Source organism: Hylobates moloch, unplaced genomic scaffold, assembly GCF_009828535.3.
Source record: "Hylobates moloch isolate HMO894 unplaced genomic scaffold, HMol_V3 SCAFFOLD_2, whole genome shotgun sequence".
Taxonomy (NCBI): Eukaryota; Metazoa; Chordata; class Mammalia; order Primates; family Hylobatidae; genus Hylobates; species Hylobates moloch.
In genome coordinates this window covers 14,378,437-14,405,972 of record NW_026652277.1, presented here as the reverse complement: position 1 = coordinate 14,405,972, position 27,536 = coordinate 14,378,437, and the positions used below count along the sequence as shown (strand labels likewise).

Genomic DNA, 27,536 nt, shown 5'->3' with positions numbered 1-27,536 from the left:
TTTAAAGAAGTCATTTGATTCTGTTATTTTGGTTTTGAACAACACTCCTCTTTCTTCATTAAAAATGATTTTTATGGTCAAGCATGGTGGCGCACGCCTGTAACCCCAGCACTTTGGGAGCCCCGAGGTGGGCGGATCGCATGAGGTCAGGAAGTCGAGACCAGCCTGGCCAACATGGTGAAACCCCATCTCTACTAAAAATACAAAAAATTAGCTGGCTGTGGTGGCAGGCACCTGTAATCCCAGCTGCTTGGGAGGCTGAGGCGGGGAGAATCACTTGAACCTGGTAGGCGGAGGTTGCAGTGAGCAGAGATTGCGCCACTGCACTCCAGCCTGGGTGACAGAGTGAGACCCTGTCTCAAAAAAAAAAAAAAAAACCCCAAAATTTTATACATCATGATGGACATTTATTGTGGTTGTCTCCTTGACATCCATTTCTCCTTCTTCTGGTAACAGCTGTTCAGTGTTTCTCGGGTGCCTTTATTTGAGTAACATTTTGACAGAGATTTGTGAACTGACCCTGACTATCCCTGAGACTAAGCAGAGTGGCCCAGCCTGGGTTTTAGTTACTCATGCTGGGTAACCTAGGGTATATTACTGAACTTTCCCAAATCCCACTATAAATGGGACCGATGATAATATCCATCTCATAGGATTAATGTGACGATTAGTAAATAAAAATGGGCTGGGTGAGGTGGCTCACATGTGTAATCGTAGCACTTTGGGAGGCTGAGGCGGGAGGATGGCTTGAGGCCAGGAGTTTGAAGTTACAGTGAGCTATGATTATGCCACTGATTTTTTTCACCAATATAAGTGACTCGTTTTTTTTTTTTTTTCCCTGAGAAAACGGAAGGATTATTTCTTTGGAGATAAGTAGTTTTGCTAGGACATATCTTGATATTAACCATCCATGTATTTTGATACATAATGTGCCTCTTCAGTCTGTGGATTTAAGCTTTTATTTCTGGAAGATTTTCTTGAATAATATCTTTAAATATTTTTTATTGCATTATTTCAGTCTCTTCATAAGGTATCCCATTTGTGGATAAATTGAGCTTCCTATTTGTTTCATATAATTTTCTAGTTAATCTTGCTCATTCCCATCTTATTTCCCCCCGTTTTTGATTGTGTTCTCTGTTCCTTTTTAATTTTTTTTTTTTTTTTGCAGTTTTCCTTTTGCCCTTTTGCCATTTCCAATGTAGTCTTTATATCTATAGTATTTTATTTCTTGCCTTTTTTTTTTTTTTCTCCTGCTCTCTCACTGAGGCTGGAGTGTAGTGGCATGTTCAAAGCTCATTGCAGCCTTGACTTTCTGGGCTCAAGCAAGCCTCCCAGCCCAGCCTCCCAAGTAGCTGGGACCACAGGCATGTGCCACCACACTTGGCTAATTTTAAAAATTGTCTGTAGGGATGGGGGTCTTACTATGTTACCCAGGCTGGTCTTGAACTCTTGGGCTCAAGCAATCCTCCCATCTTGGTCTCTCAAAGTGCTAGGATTAGAGGCATGAATGAGCCACTGCACCTGGCCCTTCTTCTTCTTTTTTTTTTTTCTTCAGATTGTCACTCTGTCTGTCACTCTGTTGCCTAGGCTGGAGTGCAGTGGCATGATCTCGGCTCACTGCAACCTCTTGATCCCCTTGGGATCAAGTGATTCTCCTGCCTCAGCCTCCCTAGTAATTGGGATTACAGGCGTCTGCCACAACACCCAGCTAATTTTTGTATTTTTAGTAGAGATGGGGTTTTGCCATGTTGGCCAGCTGGTCTCGAACTCCTGACCTCAGTCCATCTGCCTGCCTCAGACTCCCAAAGTGCTGGGAATACAGGCATGAGCCACTGTGCCTGGCCCTTGCTTCTTTCTTGAGCAACTCCAGCTCATGTTCGAATTCCTTCTATTGCTTTGCCCTGTCTTCCCTGAGCAACTGCATCTTTGCTTTAAATTCAATATTTTAAGTTAAATTATGACGTTTGAACACAAATTTTGTCTATTCTCTAGCGAAGTTTTTCTTGTGTTGTTTCTCCACTGCTATTTGTATCCTATTTCTTTGCTTTTTTTTCTTCCTTCCTTCCCTTCTTTTCTTTTCTTTTTTTTTTTTTTTTTTTTAACTAGGCCTGCATTACTAGAGCTCCCCCCCGCCTTTTTTTTTCTTTTCAGTTGGAGGAATTTCATAAAGATTTTGTGCTGGTCCCTCCTTGATTTTTCATCATCTTTGAACTAGACGCATTCCTGCATGAACAGCTACTTTCAAGAGGTTCATGTTAAGAGTGTGCCCTGGACTTCCAGGCTAGCTGGAATTCTCCTTGGGTCATGCTCAGTTTTCTTATGACCCAGGTCAGAAGATTCCTTTAGTCTTTACCTCTTCCAAAAGAAACCTGAAACTACAGTGCTGAGTTCTTTGTCTTCCTGTTGCCTCAGTGACAGACTGCTTTTTGCAAAGGTGGCAGTTTTGTGTGAATCCTCATTTAGTTATGTGTTTCCTTGGTGTAGATTCTAGTGCACATCATCAACAACTTATGTTAACCAGCAGTATATAAGAAATGAGCTCCAGTAACGCTCTACTATTTCTAGGAACTGAGGACACAATTTAAGGTGCTAACAGTTTTTACAGCATTTGTGAGAAGAGCCCCACCCACCCCCAACTTAAGAGTGTTGTCAAACAATATATTTAATGGAGAGGATAATGCCCAACTTATTTTATTTTATTTTATTGAGACGGAGTCTCCCTCTGTGTCCAGGCTGGAGTGCTGTGGTGCGATCTCTGCTCACTGCAACCTCCACCTCCCAGGTTTAGGTGATTCTCCTGCCTCAGCCTCCCAAGTAGCTGGGACTACAGGCATATGCCACCATGCCCGGCTAATTTATTTTTTTATTTTTTTGAGATGGAGTCTTGCTCTGTCACCAGGCTGGAGTGCAGTGGTGTGATCTCGGCTCACTGCAGTCTCTGCCTCCCGGGTTCAAGCGATTCTTCTGCCTCAGCCTCCCGAGTAGTTGGGACTACAGGCTCATGCCACCATGCCCAGCTTTTGTTTTTTTTGTTTTTTTTTGTTTTTTTTTTTTTTGAGACGGAGTCTCGCCCTGTCACCTAGGCTGGAGTGCAGTGGACGCTCTCAGCTCACTGCCAGCTCCGCCTCCCGGGTTCACGCCATTCTCCTGCCTCAGCCTCCTGAAGTAGCTGGGACTACAGGCGCCCGGCACCATGCCTGGCTAATTTGTTTGTTTGTTTTTTTAGTAGAGACGGGGTTTCACTGTGTTAGCCAGGATGGTCTCGATCTTCTGACCTCATGATCCACCTGCCTCGGCCTCCCAAAATGCTGGGATTACAGGCGTGAGCCACCGTGCCCGGCCAATTTTTGTATTTTTAGTAGAGACGGGGTTTCACCATGTTGGCCAGGCTGGTCTTGAACTCCTGAGTGGCTGGGATTACGTCTCTACTAAAAATACAAAAAGTTAGCCAGGCGTGGTGGCACGTGCCCGTAGTCCCAGCTACTCAGGAGGCTGAGGCAGAAGAATTGCTTGAACCCGGGAGGTGAAGGTTGCAGTGAGCTGAGATCACGCCATTGCACTCCAGCCTGGGCGACAGAGCGAGACTCTGTCTGGAAAAAAAAAAAAAAAAAAGGTTGTGTCTTGGCCAGGTGCAGTTTCTCACCCCTGTAACTCCAGCACTTTGGGAGGTCGAGGTGGGCACATCACTTCAGGTCAGGAGTTTGAGACCAGCCTGGCCAAAATGGAGAAACCCCATCTCTACTAAAAGTAGAAAAATTAGCCAGTTATGGTGGTACATGCCTGTAGTCTCAGCCACTCGGGAGGCTGAGGCAGGAGAATCGCTTTAACCTGGGTGGTGGAGGTCACAGTGAGCTGAGATCATGGCACTCTACCGTGGCCACAGAGCAAGAATTTGTCTCAAAAAAAAAAAAAAAAAGAGAAAAAAGAAGCATGCTTTTTCTTGAGGACCTTATCCAGCTTAGAATAGCTTGATAATGCCAAATGAACATCATTACAGAAAGTTTGGAAAAGGTTCACCATACAAAACCAAAACGGCTTAATCTACTTCATTCTTTCTTTTTTTTTGAAAGAATCACTCTTGACCAGGCTGGATGGCATGGACACACCATCATGCCTGGCTAATTTTTGTAGTTTTAGCAGAGACAGGGTTTCACCATGTTGGCCGGGCTGGTCTCAAACTCCTGACCTTAGGTGATCCGCCTGCCTCTGCATCTTAAAGTGCTGGGATTTTACAGGCGTGAGCTGCCGTATCTAGCTTCAATTTCATTTCTTTATCCATTTGACACACATTTACAGATCAGTCAGTATGGGTAGGTTACCGTGTCAGGTGCTGGGAAACAGTGGTGAGAAAGTTAACAGGTGCCTTGCTCTCAAGGAGCTTATAGCCTGGTAGGAAAAGTCACGGCCACAGAGCCACGTGGAACTTCTCCTTTGCTTTCCCTTCATCTTTACTGTTCCTGTAAAATTGCCTTCTTTCTTTTTTTTCTAATGATTATTTTTATAGATTTAGGGGTACAAGTGCAGTTTTGTTACATGGATATATTGCGTAGTGGTGAGGTCTGGGCTTTTAGCTTAACCATCACTGGAATAGGGTACATTGTGACCATTAGTTAATTTCTCATCCCTTCCCCTACCCCACTCCAATGTCATTATTCCACACTCTCTGTCCACATGTACACATTATTTAGCTCCTACTTCTTTTTTTTTTTTTGAGATGGAGTCTTGCTGTGTCGCCAGGCTGGAGTGCAATGGTGCAATCTCGGCTCACTGCACCCTCCTAGGTTACAGCGATTCTCCTGCCTCAGTCTCCTGAGTAGCTGGGATTACAGGCATGTGCCACCATGCCCGGCTAATTTTTATTTTTAATAGAGTTTCACCATGTTGGCCAGGCTGGTCTTGAACTTCTGACCTCAGGTGATCCACTGGCCTAGGACTCTCAAAGTGTTGGGATTACAGGCGTGAGCCACCACGCCTGGCCTTAGCTCTCACTTCTAAGTGAGAACATGTGGTATTTGACTTTCTGTTTCTGAGTTATTTCACCTAAGATAATGGCCTTCAGTTCCAACTGCATTGCTGCAAAAGACATGATTTCATTCTTTTTTATGGCCGGGTAGTAGAAAATCAGCACTTCTTTAGGTGTGGGGATAAAAGCTGAGAATGAGAATTCTTTTCATGAGCCAGTGGCGGCTGTTCCTGAGGCCAGGCAGCAAGGGCAACATAGGAGAGAATCAGATAGGAAAAGAGGAGAAGGAAACACAGTGGGAGGAAGGGAAGGAGAAAGAAAGGACAAGAAGATGCTGATTGTGGGCATGAGAAAGCGACAGTTGGGATCTTAGTTGACTTATGCCCTGGTTCCCATTGTTTGTATTATCTAACCTTTGGCACAAGTAAAATACATGATAGTTTTTCAAATATGTTTCTTATTGAAGGGGATGCTGTTTGCCTTGAACTTTGGTAATGTGCCTCAAGTATAAGAAAGGTTCCTTAGTAATTCTTCTCACCCATCCTCTTGGAAATTGGGTTTGTGGATTTATTCTATATCTAACCGGCAAGTAAATCCTCTATTTGCTCTTCTCAGTTTGGAAAACCTTAAGCTAACCGTCTTTGAAAGATGGAAAAAAGCATGGAGGTCCCAGGAATGGGGATGCCAGGGTGTCGTCTGACCTCTTTAGGGTCAGGGTAGGGGCTGAGGGAGAGCAGCTGGGCTGCCTCCACTCGAGCCAGAGTCAGAACTAGGCACAAAGTGCTGGATGAAGTTTCCTATTCAGGGAGCAGATTTTTTTTTTCCCTTTTACAGTGAAATTGGAACAGTCCTGGGAAAATGGGACAGGTGTCCCCAGTCAAGAGACAGAGCTGTTTACCCAACTACAAGGAGGGGCCCCGAGGGAGGGGAAGTGTTGATACCAAGAAATCTAAAATTTTCCGATCAAGAGGTCGCCCCTGCAGGTTGGGGACCAGGGAACTGGAGCACGTGGGCTGCCCTCTGACAGGTGGACACCAGGAGTGGGGCGGGCAGGCCAAAGTACAGCTGGGAGATGGGAGTCCGGAGGGAATTCTCTGGGTTAGTTTTGGCAGTCCATAGGAAAGCAGGTGCCTGCCCCGCCACCCGGACACCCTACTAAGCCAGCCGCGGGTGGGCCCTTCCTTCGAGGGGACTGCGGGGCAGAAGATCACTTCTTTCCACTGTCTCCGGGAGGAGAGAGGGAGATGCCAGAAGGGGCCAAGCGTAAGCCAGGGCAGCCAGGCCGGCCAGGCCCGCCGGCCGCTCCAGCCCAGCACCAGGGCGCCCGCGCGGCTGCCGAACACCCCCGGGAGTTTTGCTCGCAAAGGGACCACGAGGCAGCTGCTGACGCGTCCTGCGCGTGCCCGCCTAGAGGCTCCCCGGCTTGCTCCTCGCGGGTCCGTCCCGAAACTGACGTGAAACCGATTTGGTGCAATGCGAATGCGCTCCCGCCCGCCGCCGCCTCCATCCCAGCCGCCGCCGCCGCCGCCCGTCGCCATAACAACCGGTTCCCACCCCCCCCACCCGCGCCGCGCCCCTCGGGTCCCCCGGGCCACCGGCCACAGCGCGGGAAGGCGCCCCGCCCTCGGCGCCCCGCATCCGGCCGCCGCGCACCCCCGCCCGCCCGGCGCTTCCGAGCCACGCAGAGGCGCCCCCTCCCGCCGGAGACGGGAAAGCCCCGGCGCCCCCAGACTTGGCTCCGTTTCCAGCTCCCGGAGGGGCTGGGGCTCTCCCGCGTGCGCCCCGCACCTGCCGGGGGCCCGCACCCGCCCTCTCCGGGGCTCCAGGGGGCACGACGGCCGTGGCCCGGCGCTCCTGGGAGGGGAGCGGGACATCCCCGAAGGCGGCGCGCTGGAGGCGGGGAGCGGCCGGGGCGCACGGGGAGGGCGGGGAGCCCGCGGGAGTGGGAGGAGGGGGAGGAGGGGGAGGAGGCGCGAGGTGGGGGGGAGCGCGGCGGGCGGCAGGGAGGGAGCGGGAGGGAGGCAAGAAAGTAGCAGAAAGTGAGGCTGGCAGGCGGCGGCAAAGGAGCCGGCGCGCGGCGGCGGCAGGAAGTCTGTGCCCGAGAACAGCAGAAATAAGAGCCAGGGAGGAACCGCGGCGGCGGCGGCGAGAGCGAAAGAGGAAACTGCAGAGGAGGAAGCTGCGCCGCAGCCCGAGCCGCCCGGCATCCCCGCTGCCCCTGCGCCCGCGCCTCGCCCCCGGCGCCCCCTCCCCAGCGCGCCCCCGGCCGCTCCTCCGCGCCGCGCTTGTCGGCCATGGCCCGGGAGAACGGCGAGAGCAGCTCCTCCTGGAAAAAGCAAGCTGAAGACATCAAGAAGATCTTCGAGTTCAAAGAGACCCTCGGAACGTAAGTGGGGACCGGGGAGGCGAGGGTGGAGGTGGCCGCGGCAGGGGCTGCAGGGGCAGCTCCAGCTGCCGCCGCCGCCACTACCGCGGCAGGAACCCAGCCTGTCACCGCGTCCTCATTGTCCCGTTCTCGGCGCTGCGGAGCCCCCCCGAGCGCGCCCGACGCGTGGGCCTGCGACCCCCCGGTAGGCGCCGTTCCCGGGAGGGAGAGGGGGCGGCGCCGGGCTGTCAGGGAGCAGCCCACGCGGGCGCGCGACTTCCCACTTCTCCTGCCACCGCCGCCCTCTCCGCTGCCTTCTCCCCACGCGTGACTGTGGGCTGAGCATGGTGGGGATGGCTGTTTACCGGCTGTGTGCGTTTACTCGCCGTGTGCATGGGCGCACCGCGTTGGCGAGACGTGGTCACGAGAAGATCAGCCTCCAGTCGTTCCCATTTCTGTCCTCACATCATGTATTCCTATGGAATTGGCATCTGCACGTACGAGGTGTAGGCAAGACTTTGGGTGGCCACGCGAGGATGGAAGGGAAGGGCTTCGCAGTGCTCAGGGTCACACGTGGGCAGAGCCTCACCGCAGGGTCTGTGCATTTCACGCGGGCTCGGCCGCACGCGCCGGGGAGCGAGTCTCCAAGGGAGGGTCTGTGCGCGTCGCTGCGCGGGCGGTGCTCTCCGGGCTGCATCGAGTCCCATGCTGATGGCTGCGTCTCAAGAAAGCAGAAATAATCCGAAGTCGATGGCAGGAACGCTCCAAACATGTGCTGCTCAGCTCAGCTGCTGTTCCCTTTCTGCCCAGGAGTTGGGTCTTGTTTGTTTTGTTTTGGAGCGGCTCAGAATAGGTGGGGAGGCTGATAGTGAAAGAGAATCAGGACCTGCCGAATGAGTCTGAAGTTCAAGTTATTTTCATCCCTCATACAATCAGTATTTGTTGTGCATCAGTATCTGTCAGTGTATGTGGATTCATGCACAGGTGTGCAGTCTGAAATGCCCATTTTGCAGGGGTTCATGGAGGTGTTGATTAGGCTGGGAAGAGAGAGAGGAGCTATTTCATGGGATAAATCAGTGCGTTGTTGGGTGCCCTTTCTTTCCTTCCTCCTTTTTTTTCCGTGTGCTTGTTTTTGTGCTTGGTTTGTTTTTTCCAGCACCACATTACCCAGCTTGTCTTCACTTCCAGGCTCCGGGTCTGCTGCTATTCAGTCATTTCCCCTCACCCCCCCACCCAGATCTGCAGGGGGTCCCCCGGAGAGAAGTTGTGAGGGTGGCGTTCCCAGTTCTGCCTCTGATTCCCTGGAAGGCGCATGCTGAGGACTAGAGTGGGGTCTCCCTGCTGTGGTTGTTGCCTTTCAGGGAGGGCACCTATTTGCTATCTTTGTTGGAATGAAAGTAGAAAAAGATGTAGCTTTTTAATAAATAGGGGTTTGGGGCTGCCTTTCAGTGCAGCCAGGTAAGGGGTTAGCTTGGGTCAAAACTTTTGAAAATTGCCACTGAGGTTTATTCGGGTTTGGGGTTGTGATTCTGAGATGCTCAAGTTACTGAGAGACAAGAAAGCATGGCCTTTGCTTGTCATCCAGGACCCCCGCTGTGGCCCCCGATGAGGGGATGGGAGAGCATGGGGACCCACCCTGTGTGAATGCTTTCCTGTGCGTGGCTTGTTCCCCCCCGAGCCCCCCCCCCCCCCCCCACTGGCTTCCTGCCTGTAGCCTCCGGGTGACTGATGCCCAGTCCCCTAACTGACTCCTGCAGCTGCACCTCTGCAGTGGCGGGGCTGCTGAGGCTCCGAGCCGTGGCTCCTGCTGGAGCACACGGTGTTTGGAGATGACTGCGGGTGGTTTCCACCTTGGGGAAAAATGGGGATTTGCCTTCTGGTGCCAGAGTGCATCTCTGGCAGAACAGCCTCTTGGACTCCAGCCATGGTCCCTGTGAGCTTTGGGAATGGGTCTCTCTTAGGGTCCTAAAGCATTGCCTTCTGCCTGGGATGGAATTCTTTACAAAGGAGCTTCCCACTGTAGCACCAGCAGGGGACCTAGAAGAATGATAGAAACAGTGCGATGATCAAGATGTTTTTAACTCCACATAATAATAATGGTAATCATAGGTGGTATTCTGAAATGTATACCCAGGATCAGGTATTATTCTACATGCCTTATGTGTATTAACTCATTTAAATCTCAGAGTAACCTTCTGAGGTAGGTATTTACCATTATACCCAATTTGCAGACGAGAAAGCTAAGGCATCAGAGATACTATATGAGCTACCAAACCTTAGCTAACTATTAAGTGGCAGAGCTGGTATTCATAGATAGGCAGAGCAACTTTTGATTATCCATACAGGGTTGACACACTTTGTAGATATTGTAATGGCCAATGCGTAGTCAATAATTTGACTTAACTTTAGTATTTGGATGCGAGCTTTAATATTAATGTAAAGAAAACCTAATGGGCTAGGCGTGGTGGCTCACACCTGTAATCCCAACACTTTGGGAGGCTGAGGCGAGCTGACCACTTAAATCAGGAGTTCGAGACCAGCCTGGCCAACATGGTGAAACTCTGTCACTACTAACAATAAAAAAATTAGTTGGGTGTGGTGGTGCATGCCTATAATTCCAGCTACTCAGGAGGCTGAGGCAGGAGAATCGCTTGAACCGGGGAGGCAGAGATTTCAGTGAGCTGAGATTGCGCCACTGCCCTCCAGCCTGGGCTACAGAGCGAGACTCGGTCTCAAAAAAGTAAAATAAAATAAATAAATGAGAAAACATAATGATGGGAATAATGATAGCACAATGTTATCTAAACTTGGAAGCATTTCAGAGCTTTTGGGTTGTCATCCTTTTGCCTCTGTGGACTTTTTTTTTTTTTTTTTTGAGATGGAGTCTCGCTCTGTCGCCCAGGCTGGAGTGCAGTAGTGCTATCTCGGCTCACTGCAAGCTCTGCCTCCCGGGTTCACGCCATTCTCCTGCTTTAGCCTCCCGAGTAACTGGGGCTACAGGCGACCGCCACCACGCCTGGCTAATTTTTTTTGTATTTTTAGTAGAGACGGGGTTTCACCGTGTTAGCCAGGATGGTCTCGATCTCCTGACCTCGTGATCCGCCTGCCTTGGCTTCCCAAAGTGCTGGGATTACAGGCCTGAGCTACCGTGCCCGGCTGCCTCTGTGTACTTTCTAGAAGTGGTCCCCAGTTCAAGATGCCTGCTCCACTCTGGGCCACAACCGGTGACTCTGGCCTGAGTCTTAATGTGGAGTTGACTTCTGGTCCCTTCAGTGTGGATTTTGAGTCTGGGCCCTTCTCTTGTTTTGAATGAAATCTAACACAAATGAAAGGCATCCAGAATTAACCAGTGGCATTCATTTCCAAAGAATGCCGCAGTTCCAATCACTTTGTTTGCCCCACTTTCTCCGTATGTCTTTAAGATACGAAGGCAGGAAAGCCTTGCAAGAAACAGGGCTGTCAGCTCACAGTGTTCGCATGCATTTAAAATAAAGCATTGCAAAGGCTGGAGGAGCACTCACTTTGCCAGACTTTGTAATCTGATACCCACTGCCTTATCCAGGTATCTCACCTCATGGAGCTGAGCATTTACTGTTGGAAGCTAAGGGGTCAAGATGGTTAGGCTGTGTGGTTAGAGGGAACTTGCTGGAGAGTGGGGGCCGAATGGGAGTGAAGGTTGGCCCAAGAGGGTGGAAAATGAGATTGAGGAAGCAAAGAGCAGCATAAGAGAAAGGAATGGGCTTTGTGGTCTGGGCTGGGTGGTCTGAGGCACCTCTGAGTCAGGTCTCAGGGAGAAATCTTTCAACCTGTGCACTTCAGTGCAGCCTCCTACAAAAGTGAATCCCAGAACATAACCATATCTCTGAATAAGGTGGTGAGACTTAATTATTGTCTATTAATCAACATGTTTTCAGACCCTTGGCACACTATGAGAGCAAATAAATATTATGTAATGGCAAATTAGGAGGGGTACACATTTCTGTTGGGGTATTTGCCAAGGCTGTTCAGGCCATCTCTATCATAGCTGTCTTTCAGTGACTACTGAAGCAAAAAATAAAAAATAAAAGAACCCCTAAAATACTATTCGGAGAAGTATATGGATGGGAGGAAAGCTTCGGTGTGGTGTCTAGGAAGCACCCCAGACTCCTAGAAGTCACTTCTGCAATTTGCAGGCGGCGAAATGCATGTGAATGGAAAGGCCTGGGTACTTGGCACGTTGCAGAATGAGTCTCCCAACAAACCTCATTTCCCCTGGAGTACAGAACATGGCATGCCCTAGAAAATGGATCTTCATCTCCGCGGGGTATGAATGCGTGTTTTTCGTATAGACTGAGCATTTGAAGTTGAAGTTGTTCTTGTCTGTTGATGGCTGGACAAGGCGTCGTGGAGGATTTGAGACTGGGTTTTAGGTCTGGTTCAGCCATGAGGGGTTTTGTGGCCTGTGGGCTGCTTGGACATTGACCTACGTTACCTTTCCCTGTCTCAGTTTCTTCGTCTATAAAATCAAGGCAGGTTGGAGGTGGGGAACAGGGAACATGAGATAATTTTCTTTTCTTTTCTGTTTTTTTTTTTTTTGAGACGAAGTCTTGCTCTGTCACCAGGCTGGAGTGCAGTGGCACAATCTCAGCTCACCGCAACCTCCGCCTCCCAGGTTCAAGCGATTCCCCTGCCTCAGCCTCCCAGGTAGCACCACCACACCCGGCTAATTTTTTGTATTTTTTAGTAGAGACGGGATTTCACCATTTTGGCCAGGACGGTCTCGATCTCTTGACCTCGTGATCCGCCTGCCTCAGCCTCCCAAAGTGCTGGGATTACAGACATGAGCTACCGCACCCGGCTGATGAGAAAATGTTCAAGTACCCTTGCAACCCTAAGATTTTGTGGCTCCCTGTGTAAGGAGGGCACTTGCTTTTGTTCCCTAGGGGCTTTCCTTGTGTGGCTAGGTGCAGCTCATTTCTGTTTGGAGGAAATTTTTTTTTTGTTTGTTTTGAGACAGAGGCTTGCTCTGTCACCCAGGCTGGAGTGCAGTGGTGCGATCATAGCTCACTGCAGCCTCAAACTCCTGGGCTCCAGTGATTCTCCTTCCTGAACCTCCCGAGTGGCTAGGACTACAGGTATGCACCACCATGCCTGGCTAATTTTTTTTATTTTTTGTAGAGACAGAGTCTTGCTGTGTTGCCCAGGCTGGTCTCAAACTCCTGGCCTCAAGTGATCCTCCCACTTTGGCCTCCCAAAGTGCTGGGATGACAGGCACGGGCCACTGCGCTTGGCTGTGGAGGGACATTTTTGTGACTGTACTAGTAGCACAATAAGAGCTCAGGACCAGCACCCTGATCCCACTTTGTGTCAATAGCAGCGTGTCTCCTTTTTCATTAAATGAGTGCCTGTTGGGTGCTGCTTTAGGAAGACTATAAATAGAAACTTCCATGGGTCAAGCACCGTCTTTTCCCACTCATCTCATACTATGCTACTTATTCTGAAATTGCCCAATAAATACACCTATTAAGGACACAGATGATTAGTTTGCCTGAAAGTCCAGATGGAAAACAGACTCAAGTTTTCTTTTTTGGTGTATATGTATTTGTGTGTGCGTGTGTGCATGTGTGTGTGCGTGTGGTGGGGGAGAGAATGCACAGACACTCGAGGTGGTTTGTATATTTGGCTGGTGAATTTCATAGTTGTTTTTCTGGGGTTACTCAGAATTTGAGAGTCTGTGAGAAGCATTAGGAAGACCATTACCAAGAAAAAAGGAGGGGTGGGAAGCCCCTAGACTTCTCCCCCAGGGTATCCCCGCTGCAGTCTTCCTTAGATGTTTGGATTCCCCAGTCCTCTTGTTTTGAGGCATGATATAAATTCAGCCTCTCATACATTTAAAAATATCGGTTGAACACCTGCTATATTCTAGGCACCGAGGAGACGGCAGTGAGCAGACGAGAATGCCTGCTCTCCTGGAGCCACAGAAAATAAGGGGCAAAGAAGGGAAAGGAACAGCATGTTAGAAGCTGCAGGTTAGGCAGGAACCAAGAGCCAAAGGGGATGCGTGGGGTGGGGCGATGGCAGCTTGAGGTGACGCTTGAATGCAGACCTGGAAAGAGCCATGGGGCTGTCTGAACGTAGACTCTTCGGGTCAAAGGCGGCCACAAGGGCAAGTGCCTGATGCAGGAGTCGGCCTGGAATTTTGCAGTGAGCCGAGATTGCGCCACTGCACTCCAGCCTGGGCGACAGAGCGAGACTGTGTCTCAAAAAAAAAAAAAAAAAATCTGCCCACCCTCGCCTCCCAAAGTGCTGGGATTACAGGTGTGAGCCACCTCGCCCAGCCGAATTCCGGACGTGTTTTAAAGCTGGAGCGGGTAGGAATTGCTGGTGGACTGGATGTGGGGTGTGAGATTCCCCAAGGACCTGGGGTTGGAAGAACAGTTCATTTGGTGGTTTTGTTCAGTTTCCCCAGGAATTCTCGGAGCACCTGCTCTGTCTGCACATTATGGGTGCCCATGTGCTGGGAGGCTCTGGAAACAGTTTACAGGGGCAAGCTCACAGCCTTGGGCTCTGCGCTCCCCCGGGGAGGGATTTCTGAATTTGAAGGTGAAATTCTCAGAGGGACTTTGAGGTACCTCCTCTTTTGAGGTCAGGAGTTCGAGACCAGCCTGGCCAACATGGTGAAACCTTGTCTCTACTAAAAATACAGAAAATTAGCTGGGTGTGGTGCTGTGCACCTGTAGTCCCAGCAACTCGGGAGGCTGAGGCAGGAGATTCGCTTGAACGCCAGAGGTGGAGATTGCAGTGAGCTAAGATTGCGCCACTGCACTCCAGCCTGGGTGACACAGTGAGACTCCATTTCAAAAAAAAAAAAAAGGGTAAAGATAACAAACTTCAGTGTCCTTATTGATTAGTGAAATGAGACTTGGGAAATGGGAGTTTGGGTAGAGCTTGTTCCCAGAGAAGCTAATGATGACTGTGTCTCAAGTACAAATTTCTGGTTCAAACTTGGCCACTGAATGGACAGTAATTAGGTTTGGCTGGTGCCAGGTGGATGTTTGTGTGCTCTCAGGGGAGGATTTCAAGGGTTACCTTGTTGAGTTTTTCTTTGGCTGGGTCTCTGTAAATCTCTTTAATCTTCCCTTTCCCCAAATAAATCTCCTTAAATCCCCTTCAATCTCTCTCCTCCTGCTTCTCCTCCTCTCTCCTCTGGGAGAGCTTAGGCATGGGTCCAGCGGAGAGTTGTCACATTACTGGTCAACTTGCCCACCGGGGATATGTTTCCTTTTTTAAATTTTTTAATTTTAATTTTATTTTTTGAGATGGAGTCTTGCTCTGTCACCCAGGCTGGAGTGCAGTGGCGCAATCTCAGCTCGCTGCAACCTCTGCCACCCGAGTTCAAGCGATTCTCCTGCCTCAGCCTCCTGAGTAGCTGGGATTACAGATGTTTGCTTTTTTTTTTTTTTTCTTTTGAGACGGAGTCTCCCTCTGTCTCCCAGCCTGGAGTGCAGTGGCGCGATCTCGGCTCACTGTAACCTCCGCCCCCCAGTGTCAAGCGATTCTCCTGCCTCAGTCTCTCCCAAGTAGGTGGGACTACAGGCGCATACTACCACACCTGGCTAATTTTTGTATTTTTGGTAGAGATGATGTTTCAACATGTTGCCCAGGCTGGTCTAGAACTTCTGACGCCACATGATCTGCTCACCTCAGCCTCATGAGAGTGGTGGGATTACAGGCATGAGCCACTGTGCTCGGCCGTTCTGTTTCTTTAATTAATGAAGGAACTGCTTATAGGCAGCCACCATGAAGCTGGTGCCCGAGTCAGTGGACCCAAGTTATTTTCCTGATGCAAGATGGTCAATTCCGTGCTTATTTAGTTCAGGAGGACACATGGACTCCGGGAAAGATTCCAGCCTGATCTCAGTTCACGTTGGCTGTGCCCCTTTGACTTTCTGTGGTGAGGGAGATCTCTTTTTCTTTGGGGTAGTTTTTTATTAGATCTCACTTGATTTTCTTTTCTTTTTTTTTGGTTTATTATGCAGAGCATTGATTATTCAGGCTCCAGTTAGATCAAAGGTCACCTCCAAATACATGCCATAGGTCAAGTTCATTCCGCCACAGACCAAGTTCATTTTATATCTTCAGCTATCTGTTCTCTGTGTCTTGTGCTGTTTTTCCAAATCTTTCAGCAGGACTTAGAAATGGAAAGATTCCAGCCTGGAGTGCTGGCTCACAACTGTAATCCCAGCACTTTGGGGGACTGAGGCAGAAGGATCACTTGAGGCTGGGAGGTTGAGGCTGCAGTGAGCTATGATTGTGCCACTACACCCCAGCCTGGGTGACAGAGAGAGACCGTGTCCCCATGGAGAAAGAAAAGAAAAAAGAAATGGGGGACCAGGTGCAGTGGCTCATGCCTGTAATCATAGCACTTTGGGAGGCTGAGGCGGGTGGATCACCTGAGGTCAGGAGTTCAAGACCTGGCCAACATGGTAAAACCCCGTCCTACTAAAAACACAAAAATTAGCTGGCATGGTGTTGCATGCCTGTAATCCCAGCTACTCGGGAGGCTGAGGCATGAGAAATGCTTGAGCCTGAGAAGCGAAGGTTGCAGTGGGCTGAGACTGTGCCACTGCACTCCAGCCTGGGCAACAGAGTGAGACTCCCTCTCAAAAAATAAAAGAAAAAAGAAATGGGGGATTCTGTCTCCTGGTGAACACTGAACCTTGAGAGCAAGCCTTTCATAGGGTATATTTGCTGAGGCCGGGTAGGGGAGGCAATGTAACATAACAGAAAGATTGTTCTGGTGCAGGCATTCATAGCTGAATGCCTCTGGATAGATTCCTTAATCTCTCTGAGTTTAAGAGGGAAATAGGAGTTGCTGCCTCGTGGGATTGTTGTGAGGATTCAGTGACATATGTGAGGTACCTGGCACATAACTGGGATTGAATATACAGTAACTGTCATCAAGCTGTAGTTATCTCCAGCAGCTGAGTTTGGCTTCCCTTGGACATTTGGGGCCAGTTCCGGTGGGGAAGAACACGTCAGTATCTGTTGGAAATTGATTTTTTGGAAGCTCTTATTGCAAATAGGCAGGATGGTGCGTATTTAACCTCCCCCAAAATTTATGGTTTCAGCAATCATAAACAATTCTTCAGTCAGCCAGGGAAGAACAATCCACAGTTGTTCTTCCCGGTACAGTGAGTAGCTAAGAACATAGGTTCGGAGGTTACACGGATATGGGTGGAAGTCCTGGGTCCACAGCTTCCTAGCTGTATGGCTTTGGGCCAATTATTTTACCATTCTGAGCCTCATGTCCTCATCTGTAAAGCAGGATAACACGTGGACCTAATGTGAGGCTTGTGGTGAAGATGAAATGAGGGTGCACGCGAACCACTGAGAGCTGTGTGCGGCACGTGGGTGTGTGCGCAGTCAATGCCCGCTCTCTATCATTTGTCCCTGCCCCTCAGAGGCCATTTCCACAGATTTGGAAGGCCCGCTGAGCCATTCAACATTTGCTCCCAACAGGGGTGATTAGTTCATGTAATGCTAGCATTAAGCAAAAGACTCTGCCTGAAACGTCCTCTGGCCCAGCTCTGGTGCTGGAGTGACCTAGTTAGCTGTGTGTCCCAGCCTCAGCCCTCCCCCTGGGTAGCTTCTCGGCTTTTTTTTTTCTCTGCACCTCTCCCTGCACCCTTAGCTGGTTTTAAAAAAATCTGTCCCTTTCTCCATCAGCATGGGCAAGAGTCGTTTCTCACTGCACAGAGGTCTGCAGGCAGCCTGTGGCTTTTCTTTGATTCAACATGCTTTTCTTTTTGGAAAATTGCTTGTCTTTCTGCTTTGTTTCTTATTGAAACTCACGTTTTGATTTGATGACTCAAGGAACTTACTTACAGTGTCTAACCATCATGGAGTTTCATAGTTTAAAACCTATAGGTACTGAATTTATTTTAATGCTAGAGTATTTAAAAATGGCAGCATGCATATGTATATACCCCATAAGCATATGTGACCATTTGTTTAAAATACCCTTTTGGGGGATTTTTGCATGGGAGTTGGGAGAAGATCTCAAAAGCTTTAAATGTCCTAGGTCACAGGATGTTAGTGTTAACACTTGGGGAGCTAATTTCCAAATCAGCCATGATTTCTCCTCTTGACCTGTCCATTTTAGTCCCTGTGGGAGCCAGACAATGTCCGGGATCTTGATTTACTGGTGCCTCTATCACAGGCTGAGCAGAGGAAGAAAAAGCTCCTCCAGCTGAAAGTAGTCAATATTTCTAGTTGTCGAGAGGACCTTTCTCTGTCTTTCATGACCACAACACAGAACACTGAAATTGGTTTTACAATAAATTGGCTTTGGTGCTGTAAATGGAATCCTAAAGGTATCGTATTAAATAAAACCTCAGACAGTTTCTGATGTTCAAGTGACAGTCTTGCCTGCCTCCCCACACAACCCTGTCCCTTCGTACAAGGCCCAAAGTGTTGTGAAAAAGAACAACCCTAGACCTTTGTAGCTTTGAAAAATTTGTGGATGGAGAGAAGAGAAGCTGTACCAAGCCAGGAGGTATCCGAGTGACCAGCAGGCCAGCGTCCCCTGCCCCCAAATATCCTCCCATTTATGAGCTAATACTTCCTTAACCTTGAAAAAAGACTGCTTCAAATTTGCCTTAAAACTTGAGAAGATATAAATACCTCGAAATAGGTTGAGAGGCTGCCAGTCATTTACTATGTAAGTGATTTTAAGGAAATAACTTTTTCTCAATACTTGATTAGCATTTGAATGGCAGGCAGAAGGAAGAAGAAGTAATTTCGTCCTGGGAGGCTCAAATGGCTCGCAAACTGGGGAGTTGAGGGCTGAGTGAGGCAAGGTGGGAATGATGCATTGAGGCTTTGGGGAAAAGGGCCTGCAAGCCAACCTTCATCAACTATTGCCAAATTGGGCCCTAAACTGTCCTGGGCTCTGGAAAGGGAGACTGCTGTGTCGCTGTCTCTCCGATCTTCCTTTCTTTCTCCAGGGCCAGGCCAGGACTGCAGATACCGTCATAGCTCTGCCATGGACACCAGGGCTTCTTTAGGTCGGAATAAGATCCAGGTCACCATGAAAAATTCCACTTCTGTAAGAAAATATGCCTCAAAGCAACAACAACAACCACAACAACAAGCTTTCAATGATCTCTTGGAACAGACTTTGCATATAAATTGGGGACAGCCTGTATGTGGCAGTAACGTATGAGAATTATGCTCCTTAGATTTTTTGGGTGTGTGTTAGCATGGTCAGTAAAAATGGAGTCTGGGGCCCTAGTCGTGATGGACAAACAATGTTGGCTGTGGTGCTTTCAGCTTCTTTGACAAATGGATATAATATTCAATATAATAACCAGACTTCCTATTTGACTTTTTTTTTTTTTTTTTTTTTTTGAGATGGAGTCTTACTCTGTCACCCAGGAGGGAGTGCAGTGGTGTGATCTTGGCTCACTGCAATCTCCGCCTCCCGGGTTCAAGCTACTCTTGTGCCTCAGCCTCTCGAGTATATGGGATTACAGGCATGCACCACCACACCCAACTAATTTTTGTACTTTTAGTAGAGATGGGGTTTTACCATGTTGGCCAGGATGGTCTCGATCTCCTGACCTCATGATCTGCCTGCCTTGGCCTCCCAAAGTGCTGGGATTACAGGCATGAGCCACTGTGCCCGGCCCTTTTTTTTTTTTTTTAGTTGAGATGGAGTCTCGCTCTGTCGCCCAGGCTGGAGTGCAGTGGTGCAATCTCTGCTCACTGCAACTTCCGCCTCCTGGGTTCAAGTGATTCTCCTGCCTCAGCCTCCCGAGTAGCTGGGATTACAGATGCCCACCACCACACCTGGCTAATTTTTGTATTTTTAGTAGAGATAAGGTTTCACTATGTTGGCCAGGCTGGTCTTGATTTCCTGACCTCAAATGACCCACCCGCCTTGGCCTCCCAAAGTGCTCGGATTACAGGCGTGAGCCACCGCTCCTGGCCTATTTGACTGTTTTTTAAAACTTATAGTTAAATGCCTCCTCCAGCCATCGAATATACCTGGCTGATATTACCTAAGTGTGGGGTTCCGTCTCCTGGCTTTGGAGCCCACCCCCCACGTCTCTGTACAGGGAAGTTTCTTCTTTCTTCCCCCTTCTTTCTTGCCTATTAAACTCCCTGCTCCTTAGAACAAAAGACAAAAAACAAAAAATCGTGGTTAAAAAATACATAGTATAACACTTGCCATCATAACCATTTTGAAGTGTGCAGTTCTGTGGCGTTAAGTACATTACAGCATTGTCCAACCATTGCCACCATCCATCTCCAGAACTGTTTCATCTTTCCACACTGAACCTCCACTCACCTATGAAACACTAACTCCCCATTCCCTCCTCCCTGCCCTTCTGATACACACCATTCCACCATCTGTCTCAATGAATTTGGCTACTTTAGGTACCACATAGAAGTAGAATCATGTGATACAGTCATCCCTTGGTATCTGCTGGGGACTGGTTCCAGAATCACCCTGCTGTGGATAACAAAATCTTAGGATGCTCTAGTGTCTGATATAAAATGGTGTAGTATTTGCATATAAATTTTGCACATCCTCCCATATACTTTTTGTTTTTTGTTTTTTAGTTTGAGATGGAGTCTTGCCCCGTCACCCAGGCTGGAGTGCAGTGGCGTGATCTCAGCTCACTGCAAGCTCCCCCTCCTGGGTTCACGCCATTCTCCTGCCTCAGCCTCCCGAGTAGCTGGGACTACGGGTGCCTGCCACCACGCCCGGCTAATTTTTATTTTTTATTTTTTTTTATTTTTAGTAGAGACGAGGTTTCACCATGTTAGCCAGGATAGTCTCGATCTCCTGACCTTGTGATCTGCCCGCCTCGGCCTCCCAAAGTGCTGGGACTACAGGCGCCTGCCACCACGCCCGGCTGATTTTTTGTATTTTTAGTAGAGATGGGGTTTCACTGTATTAGCCAGGATGGTCTCAATCTCCTGACCTTGTGATCCGCCCGCCTCGGCCTCCCAAATTGTTGGGATTACAGGCATGAGCCACTGCACCCGGCCTTTTTTTTTTGTTTTTTTGTTTTTTTTTTGAGTTAGAGTCTCACTCTGTCACTGAGGCTAGAGTGCAGTGGTGTGATCTTGGCTCACTGCAGCCTCTTCCTCCTGGGTACAAGCAGTTCTCCTGTCTCAGCCTCCCAAGTAGCTGGGACTGCAGGTGCATGCCAGCACACCCAGCTAATTTTTGTATTTTTAGTGAAGACAGGGTTTCACCATATTGGTCAGGCTGGTCCTGAACTCTTGATCTCACGCGATCTGCCCACCTCGGCCTCCCAAAGTGCTGGGATTACAGGCGTGAACCACCACACCCGGCCTGTTTTTTTTGTGTGTTTGTTTGTTTTGTTTTGTTTTTGAGATGGAGTCTTGCTCTGTTGCCCTGACTGGAGTGCAGTGGTACAGTCTTGGCTCACTGCAACCTCCTCCTCCCGGGTTCCAGCAATTCTCCTGCCTCAACCTTCCAAGTAGCTGGGATTACAGGTGCCCACCACCATGCCTAGCTAATTTTTGTATTTTTAATACAGATGGGGTTTCACCATGTTGGCCAGGCTGGTCTCGAACTCCTGACCTCTGGTGATCTGCCCTCCTCGGCCTCTTCTCTCATGTACTTTAAATCATCTCTAGATTACTTGTAATACCCAATACAATGTAAATGTTATATAAATAGTTGTTATACTGTATTATTTAGAGGATACTGACAAAAAAGGCTGTATATGTTCAGTTCAGACACAGTTTTTGTTTCCTAAGTTTTTTTTTTTAAAAACAGAGTTTCGCTTTGTCGCCCAGGCTGGAGTGCAGTGACATGATCTCAGTTCACTGCAGCCTCCACCTCCCAGGTTCAAGTGATTCCCCTGCCTCAGCCTCCCCAGTAGCTGGGATCACAGGTGTGCACCACCACACCTGGCTACTTTTTGTTTATTCATTCGTGTGTTAATAGACATAGGTTGCTTCCACCTCTTGGCTATTGTGAATTGTACTGCTGTGAACATGGGTGTACAAATGTCTGAGCCCGTGCCTCCAGTTCTTTTGGGTGTATAGCCAGAAGTGGAATTGCTGGATCGGATGGTCATTCTGTGTTTTATTTTTTGAGGAACCGCCATACTGTTTGCTGCAGCTGCTTGGCGTTTTACGGTTTGCAGTGTGGTTTTTGCATCCATGATTCCTTCTGACTCTTAGTGAGTGAACAGCAATTACTGACCTCATTTAACAGACAAGGACATGGAGGGTCAGAGAAGCTAAATGACTCAGGTGAAGAGGTTGCTAAGAGGCATGTGGAAAGTTAGGAGTCTCTTGACTCCAATGCCTGTTCTCTCATTTTTTTTTTTTTTTTTTTTGAGATGGTGTCTCGCTGTATTGCCCAGGCTGGAGTGCAGGGGCATGATCCCGGCTCACTGCAACCTCCACCTTCTGGGTTCAAGCAATTCTCCTGCCTCCGCCCTCCAAGTAGCTGGGATTACAGGCGCGCACCACCACACCTGGCTAATTTTTTGTATTTCTAGTAGAGATGGGGTTTCATCATGTTAGCCAGGCTGGTCTTGAACTTCTGATCTCAGGTGATCTGCCCACCTCAGCCTCCCAAAGTACTAGGATTACAAGCCTGAGCCACCACGCCTGGCCATCATTCTCTTTTTATCAGGCTGCTAACAAGCTGGTTAGTGGAGCTCATGGGATAGAGAAGTACTGACTGATATTAAAAAAAGCAAAACCTCACCCTCCGTGCATGCATGTGTTATGGTATGGGAAGAGAGGGAGGCCATTGGAGTCAGTTGTGTGCTGATAAACTGGCCTTGGTGGGATGGCAGTTCTGATTTGTAGCTCTTGCTGATTTCTGTGGTGTGAATACCCCCACCTGGTCTGATTTCAAGCTCCCCATGGTTTAACAACCTACTTGCAAAATTCCTGACTTAGACTTTTAGGAGTCTCTGGAAGGTGGCTGTGGCATACCACTGAAGAAAGTGGAGGTCAAGGCCGGGCGCAGTGGCTCATGCTTGTAATCCCAGCACTTTGGGAGGCCGAGGTGGGAGGATCACGAGGTCAGGAGATCGAGACCATGGTGAAACCCCGTCTCTACTAAAAATACAAAAAAATTAGCCGGGCGTGGTGGCGGGCGCCTGTAGTCCCAGCTACTCAGAGAGGCTGAGGCAGGACAATGGCGTGAACCCGGTAGGCGGAGCTTGCAGTGAGCCGAGATTGCACCACTGCACTCCAGCCTGGGCGACAGAGCGAGACTCCATCTCAAAAAAAAAAAAAAAAAAAAAAGAAAGCAGATGTCAAGAGGTCTGGGTTTGAGTCCCAGCTCTGCCACTGAAGAACTATGGAATCTTGGTTTTATCCTCTCTGAGTCTTTTTTTTTTTTGAGGTGGAGTCTCACTGTCACCCAGGCTGGAGTTCAGTGGTGCTATCTTGACTCTTTGGAACCTCTGCCTCCCAGGTTCAAGTGATTCTCCTGCCTCAGCCTCCTGAGTAGCTGGGATTACAGGTATACACCACCACGCCAGGCTAATTTTGTATGTTCAGTAGAGACAGGGTTTCACCATGTTGGCTGGGCTGGTCTTGAATTCCTGACCTCAAATGATCCACCCACCTCAGCCTCCCAAAATTCTGGGATTACAGGTGTGAGCCACCGAGCCGGCCTATCCTCTCTGAGTCCTGATGACCTTGTTTGTCAAATGGGGATAATGACACCTGCTTACGTTATGGACTTTTTATAGGTCCCAAATGAGATAAGAATGTGTGATGCTTGGTATGTATTATAGTAAAGGCCTCACATTAATACATACAGGAGCAATTATGATGTTGCAAAGATTATAGCTTTTTCTGTTTTTTTGTTTCGATACAGTGTCTCGCTCTGTTGCCCAGGCTGGAGTGCAGTGGCACAATCTCGACTCACTGCAAGCTCCGCCTCCCGGGTTCACGCCATTCCCCTGCCTCAGCCTCCCGAGTAGCTGGGGCTACAGGCGCCCGCCTCCATGCCTGGCTAATTTTTTACATTTTTAGTAGAGACGGGGTTTCACCGTGTTAGCCAGGATAGTCTCAATCTCCTGACCTCGTGATGTGCCCTCCTTGGCCTCCCAAAGTGCGGGGATTACAGGCGTGAGCCACCTCGCCCGGCCTAAAGATTATAGCTTTAAGAATGTTTCCTTCTCTGCTGGCTGGGATGGCTCACGTCTGTAATCCCAGCACTTTGGGAGGCTGAGGTGGACCAATCACTTGAAGTCAGGAGTTCGAGACCAGTCTGGCCAACATGGTGAAACCCTGCCTCTACTAAAAAATACAAAAAAATTAGCTGGGCGTGGTGGCACATGCCTGTAATCCCAGCTACTCGGGAGGCTGAGGTGGGAGAATCCCTGGAACCTGGGAGCTGGGGTTGCAGTGAGCAGAGGTTGCACCACTGCACTCCAGTCTGGGCGACAGAATGAGACTCTGTCTCAAAAAAAAAAAAAGTTTCCTTCTCCTCAGTGTCAGTGTCACTCACATTCACCTCTTGAAACCTAGCTGTTATCTTTTGGGCGGGCTTCCTGTAGAAGTTGGGTCATACGTTGATCTTGAATCAGAAAGTTATCAACACAAACCCCAAAGTTTCATAGTCTGTTTTCTCTGGCTCTATTTCAGTGTTTGTTGTGGTGTTCTCATTTTCGGTTTTTAAGTAATGGTGCCCTAAGAAAAACTTAAACTTAGAACAGCAGCATGTCATCCTTGTAGAGAATTTGAAAAATATGGAAGAATATAAAGAAGACAATAAGAATCGGTTGTTGGGCGGGGCTCGGTGGCTCACACCTGTAATCCTAGCACTTTGGCAGGCCAAGGTGGGTGAATCACTTGAGGACAGGAGTTTGAGACGAGCCTGGCCAACATAGTGAAACCCCATGTCTACTAAAAATAAAAAAAAAAAAATTAGCCAGGCCTGGTAGCGCATGCCTGTAATCCCAGCTACTCGGGAGGCTGAGGCAGGAGAATCCCTTGAACCTGGGAGGTGGGGGTTGCAGTGAGCTAAGATTGCATGACTGCACTCCAGCCTGGGTGACAGAGCGAGACTCTGTCTTAAAAAAAAAAAAAAAAAAAAAATCATTGGCTGGATGGATCCTGGGCAGTCAGTCATTCTGCGGGGTGGGTGGCAGATCTAGGGAGAGACCCCAGAGATTAGTGGTGGGGCTGGACCTGTGGAGGTTGGGGCTGTGGTTCTAGACTCACTGGAGGTATTTCAATATTTTACCAGGTGGTGTGCCTGAGTCACTGTGCACTGGCTGTGGATATGGGGCAGCTTTATCCCCTGTAAGATAGAGTCTTCATGAGCACAGTGGATGTCAGACTTGAAGTGTGTCAGTACTTTGGGTAGCTTGGCAGTGATGGTGGTGGTGATGGCCTTGCTCGGCTTATTCTCATGGTCCCCATCTCTGTCCTCATGACCACTTCTAAACACATCCCCAGAATCAGCAGCGGGACAGATCCGGTCGCCAAGATGAGACCCGACGCCACAGACTTCCAGAGAGCTAATTATACTTGTGAGAAAAAGGGGATAAAAAATATTCATATCCAAGTGTGGCTGACTCTCCCTGCTTAGAGTAAGACACAGGAAGCCAGCTTCTCCGTTGCTTCATGACATAAAATAAACACTGTTACACGCATAGTCCTGCTTTCTGCTAAGCTGCAGATGCCCTAAACCTTGAAGCCAACCCCTCTTCAGAACACAGTCTTTGGAAATTCTTGAGGTTAGATCAGTGGTCCTCAACCTTTTTGGCACCAGGGATCAGTTTCCTGAAAGACAATTTTTCCATGGACCAGGGGCGGGGGGACGGTTTCGGGATGATTCAAGCACATTACATTTATTGTGCACTTTATTCCTATTATTATTACCTTGTAAAATATAGTGAAATAATTCTACAACTCACCATAATGTAGAATCAGTGGGAGGCCCTGTGCTTGTTTTCCTGCAACCCACCTGGGGGTGATGGGAGACAGTGAGGGCTTGTCAGGCATTAGATTCTCATAAGGAGCACACAACCTAGATCCCTGGCGCATGCAGTTCACAACACGGCTTCTGTTCTGATGAGAGGCTAATGCTACCGCTGATTGAACGGGAAGTGGAGCTCAGGCAGTACTGCAAGTGATGGGGGTGTCCGTAAATACTGATGAAGCTTTGCCTGGTTGCCGGCTGCTCACCTCCCGTTTTGCCGCCCAGTCCCTAACAGGCCATGGATTGGTACTGGTCCCATGGCCTGGGGGCTGTGGACCCCTGGCTTAGAAAGTGAGGTCTTTGGCCAGGTGCGGTGGCTCACACCCGTAATCCCAGCACTTTGGGAGGCCGAGGCAGGCGGATTACGAGGTCAGGAGATTGAGACCATCCTGGCTAACATGGTGAAACTCCATCTCTACTAAAAATGCAAAAAATTAGCCGGGCGTGGTGGTGGGCGCCTGTAGTCCCAGCTACTCGGGAGGTTGAGGCAGGAGAATCGCTTGAACCCAGGAGGCAGAGGTTGCAGTGAGCCAAGATCACACCACTGCACTCCAGCCTGGGCAACAGAGCAAGACTCCATTTCAAAAAAAAAAAAAAAAAAAAGGTGAGCTCTTCGCAACTTAGATGATGATGAGCTAGACTAGCTCTCTCATTTTACAGGCTATGAAACAGGTGCACTGAGATGACGTGACCTGCCCGGGTCCCACAGTTAATCTTCATCACCCCCAGGCCTTGGGCTTTGGTGAAGTCATCTTCCTGTTGTGTTATCTATAAGGATGTGAACTGTGACCATTAGGAAGTGTCATGACAGGGCACCAGCATAGTGGTGGTTACCAGAGATGACACAGTCTGTGCTGGATGTTGGGCGGCCTCGGCCATTATGTCTCCATTGCTTTGTCACTTGCTTTGTGGGTGTAAAAGGAGCTCTTGAGGATGTGTCTGGCTCCCAGGGAGTTGGGAGCTGTGGGCAGTTGGTGCCCCTGCCCCTCTGCTTGCCTTCCCCCTGCCTGCTGGGGATCCAGGCCACGTCTCCCTAAGTAGGTGACAGGGAACCAATTCAGGGAGCGGAGAGCAGAGAACAGGCACCTCTGATCCCCACAGGGTCTCGCTGCAAAGACCTGACTTAAGATTATCCTGTGCGTTGGCCACATAGAGGCTTTCTCAGGTTCCAGCAGAGCAGGCCTCACACATAGGCAGCACCTCACTCAGGTGGGCACCTTTGTGTTTAATAGATGTTTGTATCTGGGCGCGGTGTCTCACGCCTATAATCCCAGCTACCTGGGAAGCCAAGGCAGGACGATCACTTGAGGTCAGGAGTTCGAGACCAGCCTGGCCAACATGGTGAAACCCTGTCTGTACTGAAAATACAAAAATTAGCTAAGCATAGTCATAGATGCCCATAATCCCAGCTACTTGGAGGTTAAGGCAGGATAACTGCTTGAGCCCAGGAGGCAGTGGAGTGATTTGGGCCTCCCAAAGTGCTAGGATTACAGGTGTGAACCGCTGTGCCCGGCCTACAATCCTTATTATTATTCTTGTTATTGCAACAAAACCTCACAACAAGCTGGAAAGGTAGGTACTGTTACCCCCACTTAAATGTGAGAGACGAGAAACTCAGAAAGATGATGTAACTCGCCCAAGCCTTCATAAGGTCCTGAATGACCCAGTTAGGATTTGAACTTCATGAATCTAATCAAAGCCTATGCTCCTTTCCTTCCACTTATCCATTCATTTACCCAACAAACTTTTTTTTTTTAATAGGGTCTTCGTGTTTGACCCAGGCTATAGTATAGCAGTGCCATCATGGCTCACTATAGCCTGGAACTGTGCCATCTCCCAGGAGCCTGGAACTCCTGGCCTCAAGTGAACCTCCTGCTTCAGCCTCCCAAGTAGCTGGGAGTATAGGCATGAGCCACTGTGCCCGGACAACAAACAATTTATTTTATTTTATTTTACTTATTTTTTATTTTAATTTTAATTTTAATTTTTTAGATGGAATCTTGCTCTGTCTCCCAGGCTAGAGTGCAGTGGCACGATCTCGGCTCACTGCAACCTGTGCCTCCCAGGTTCAAGCGATTCTCCTGCCTCAGCCTCCCAAGTAGCTGGGACTACAGGTGTGTGCCGCCAAGCCCGGCTAGTTTTTTGTATTTTAGTAGGGATGGGTTTTCACCATGTTGGCCAGAATGATCTCAATCTCCTGACCTCATGATCTGTCCACC

At 49.0% G+C, this 27,536-nt stretch overlaps 1 protein-coding gene across 4 annotated transcripts in view; it reads left to right on the top strand.

Annotated features, from left to right (window-relative positions):
* The first annotated feature begins 6,977 nt into the window (after positions 1-6,977).
* The window catches only part of CAMK1D (calcium/calmodulin dependent protein kinase ID), a 485,392-nt gene continuing 464,833 nt past the window's right edge, over positions 6,978-27,536 (top strand). For 3 of the 4 annotated variants that reach the window (XM_058431871.1, XM_032161229.2, XM_058431865.1), the window contains exon 1: positions 6,978-7,349. In XM_058431871.1, coding sequence (XP_058287854.1) covers positions 7,258-7,349 — 92 coding nt within the window. In that variant the 5' untranslated portion in view covers positions 6,978-7,257. The remainder of the gene's footprint in view (positions 7,350-27,536) is intronic. The other variant, XM_032161313.2, reaches the window with a different exon arrangement.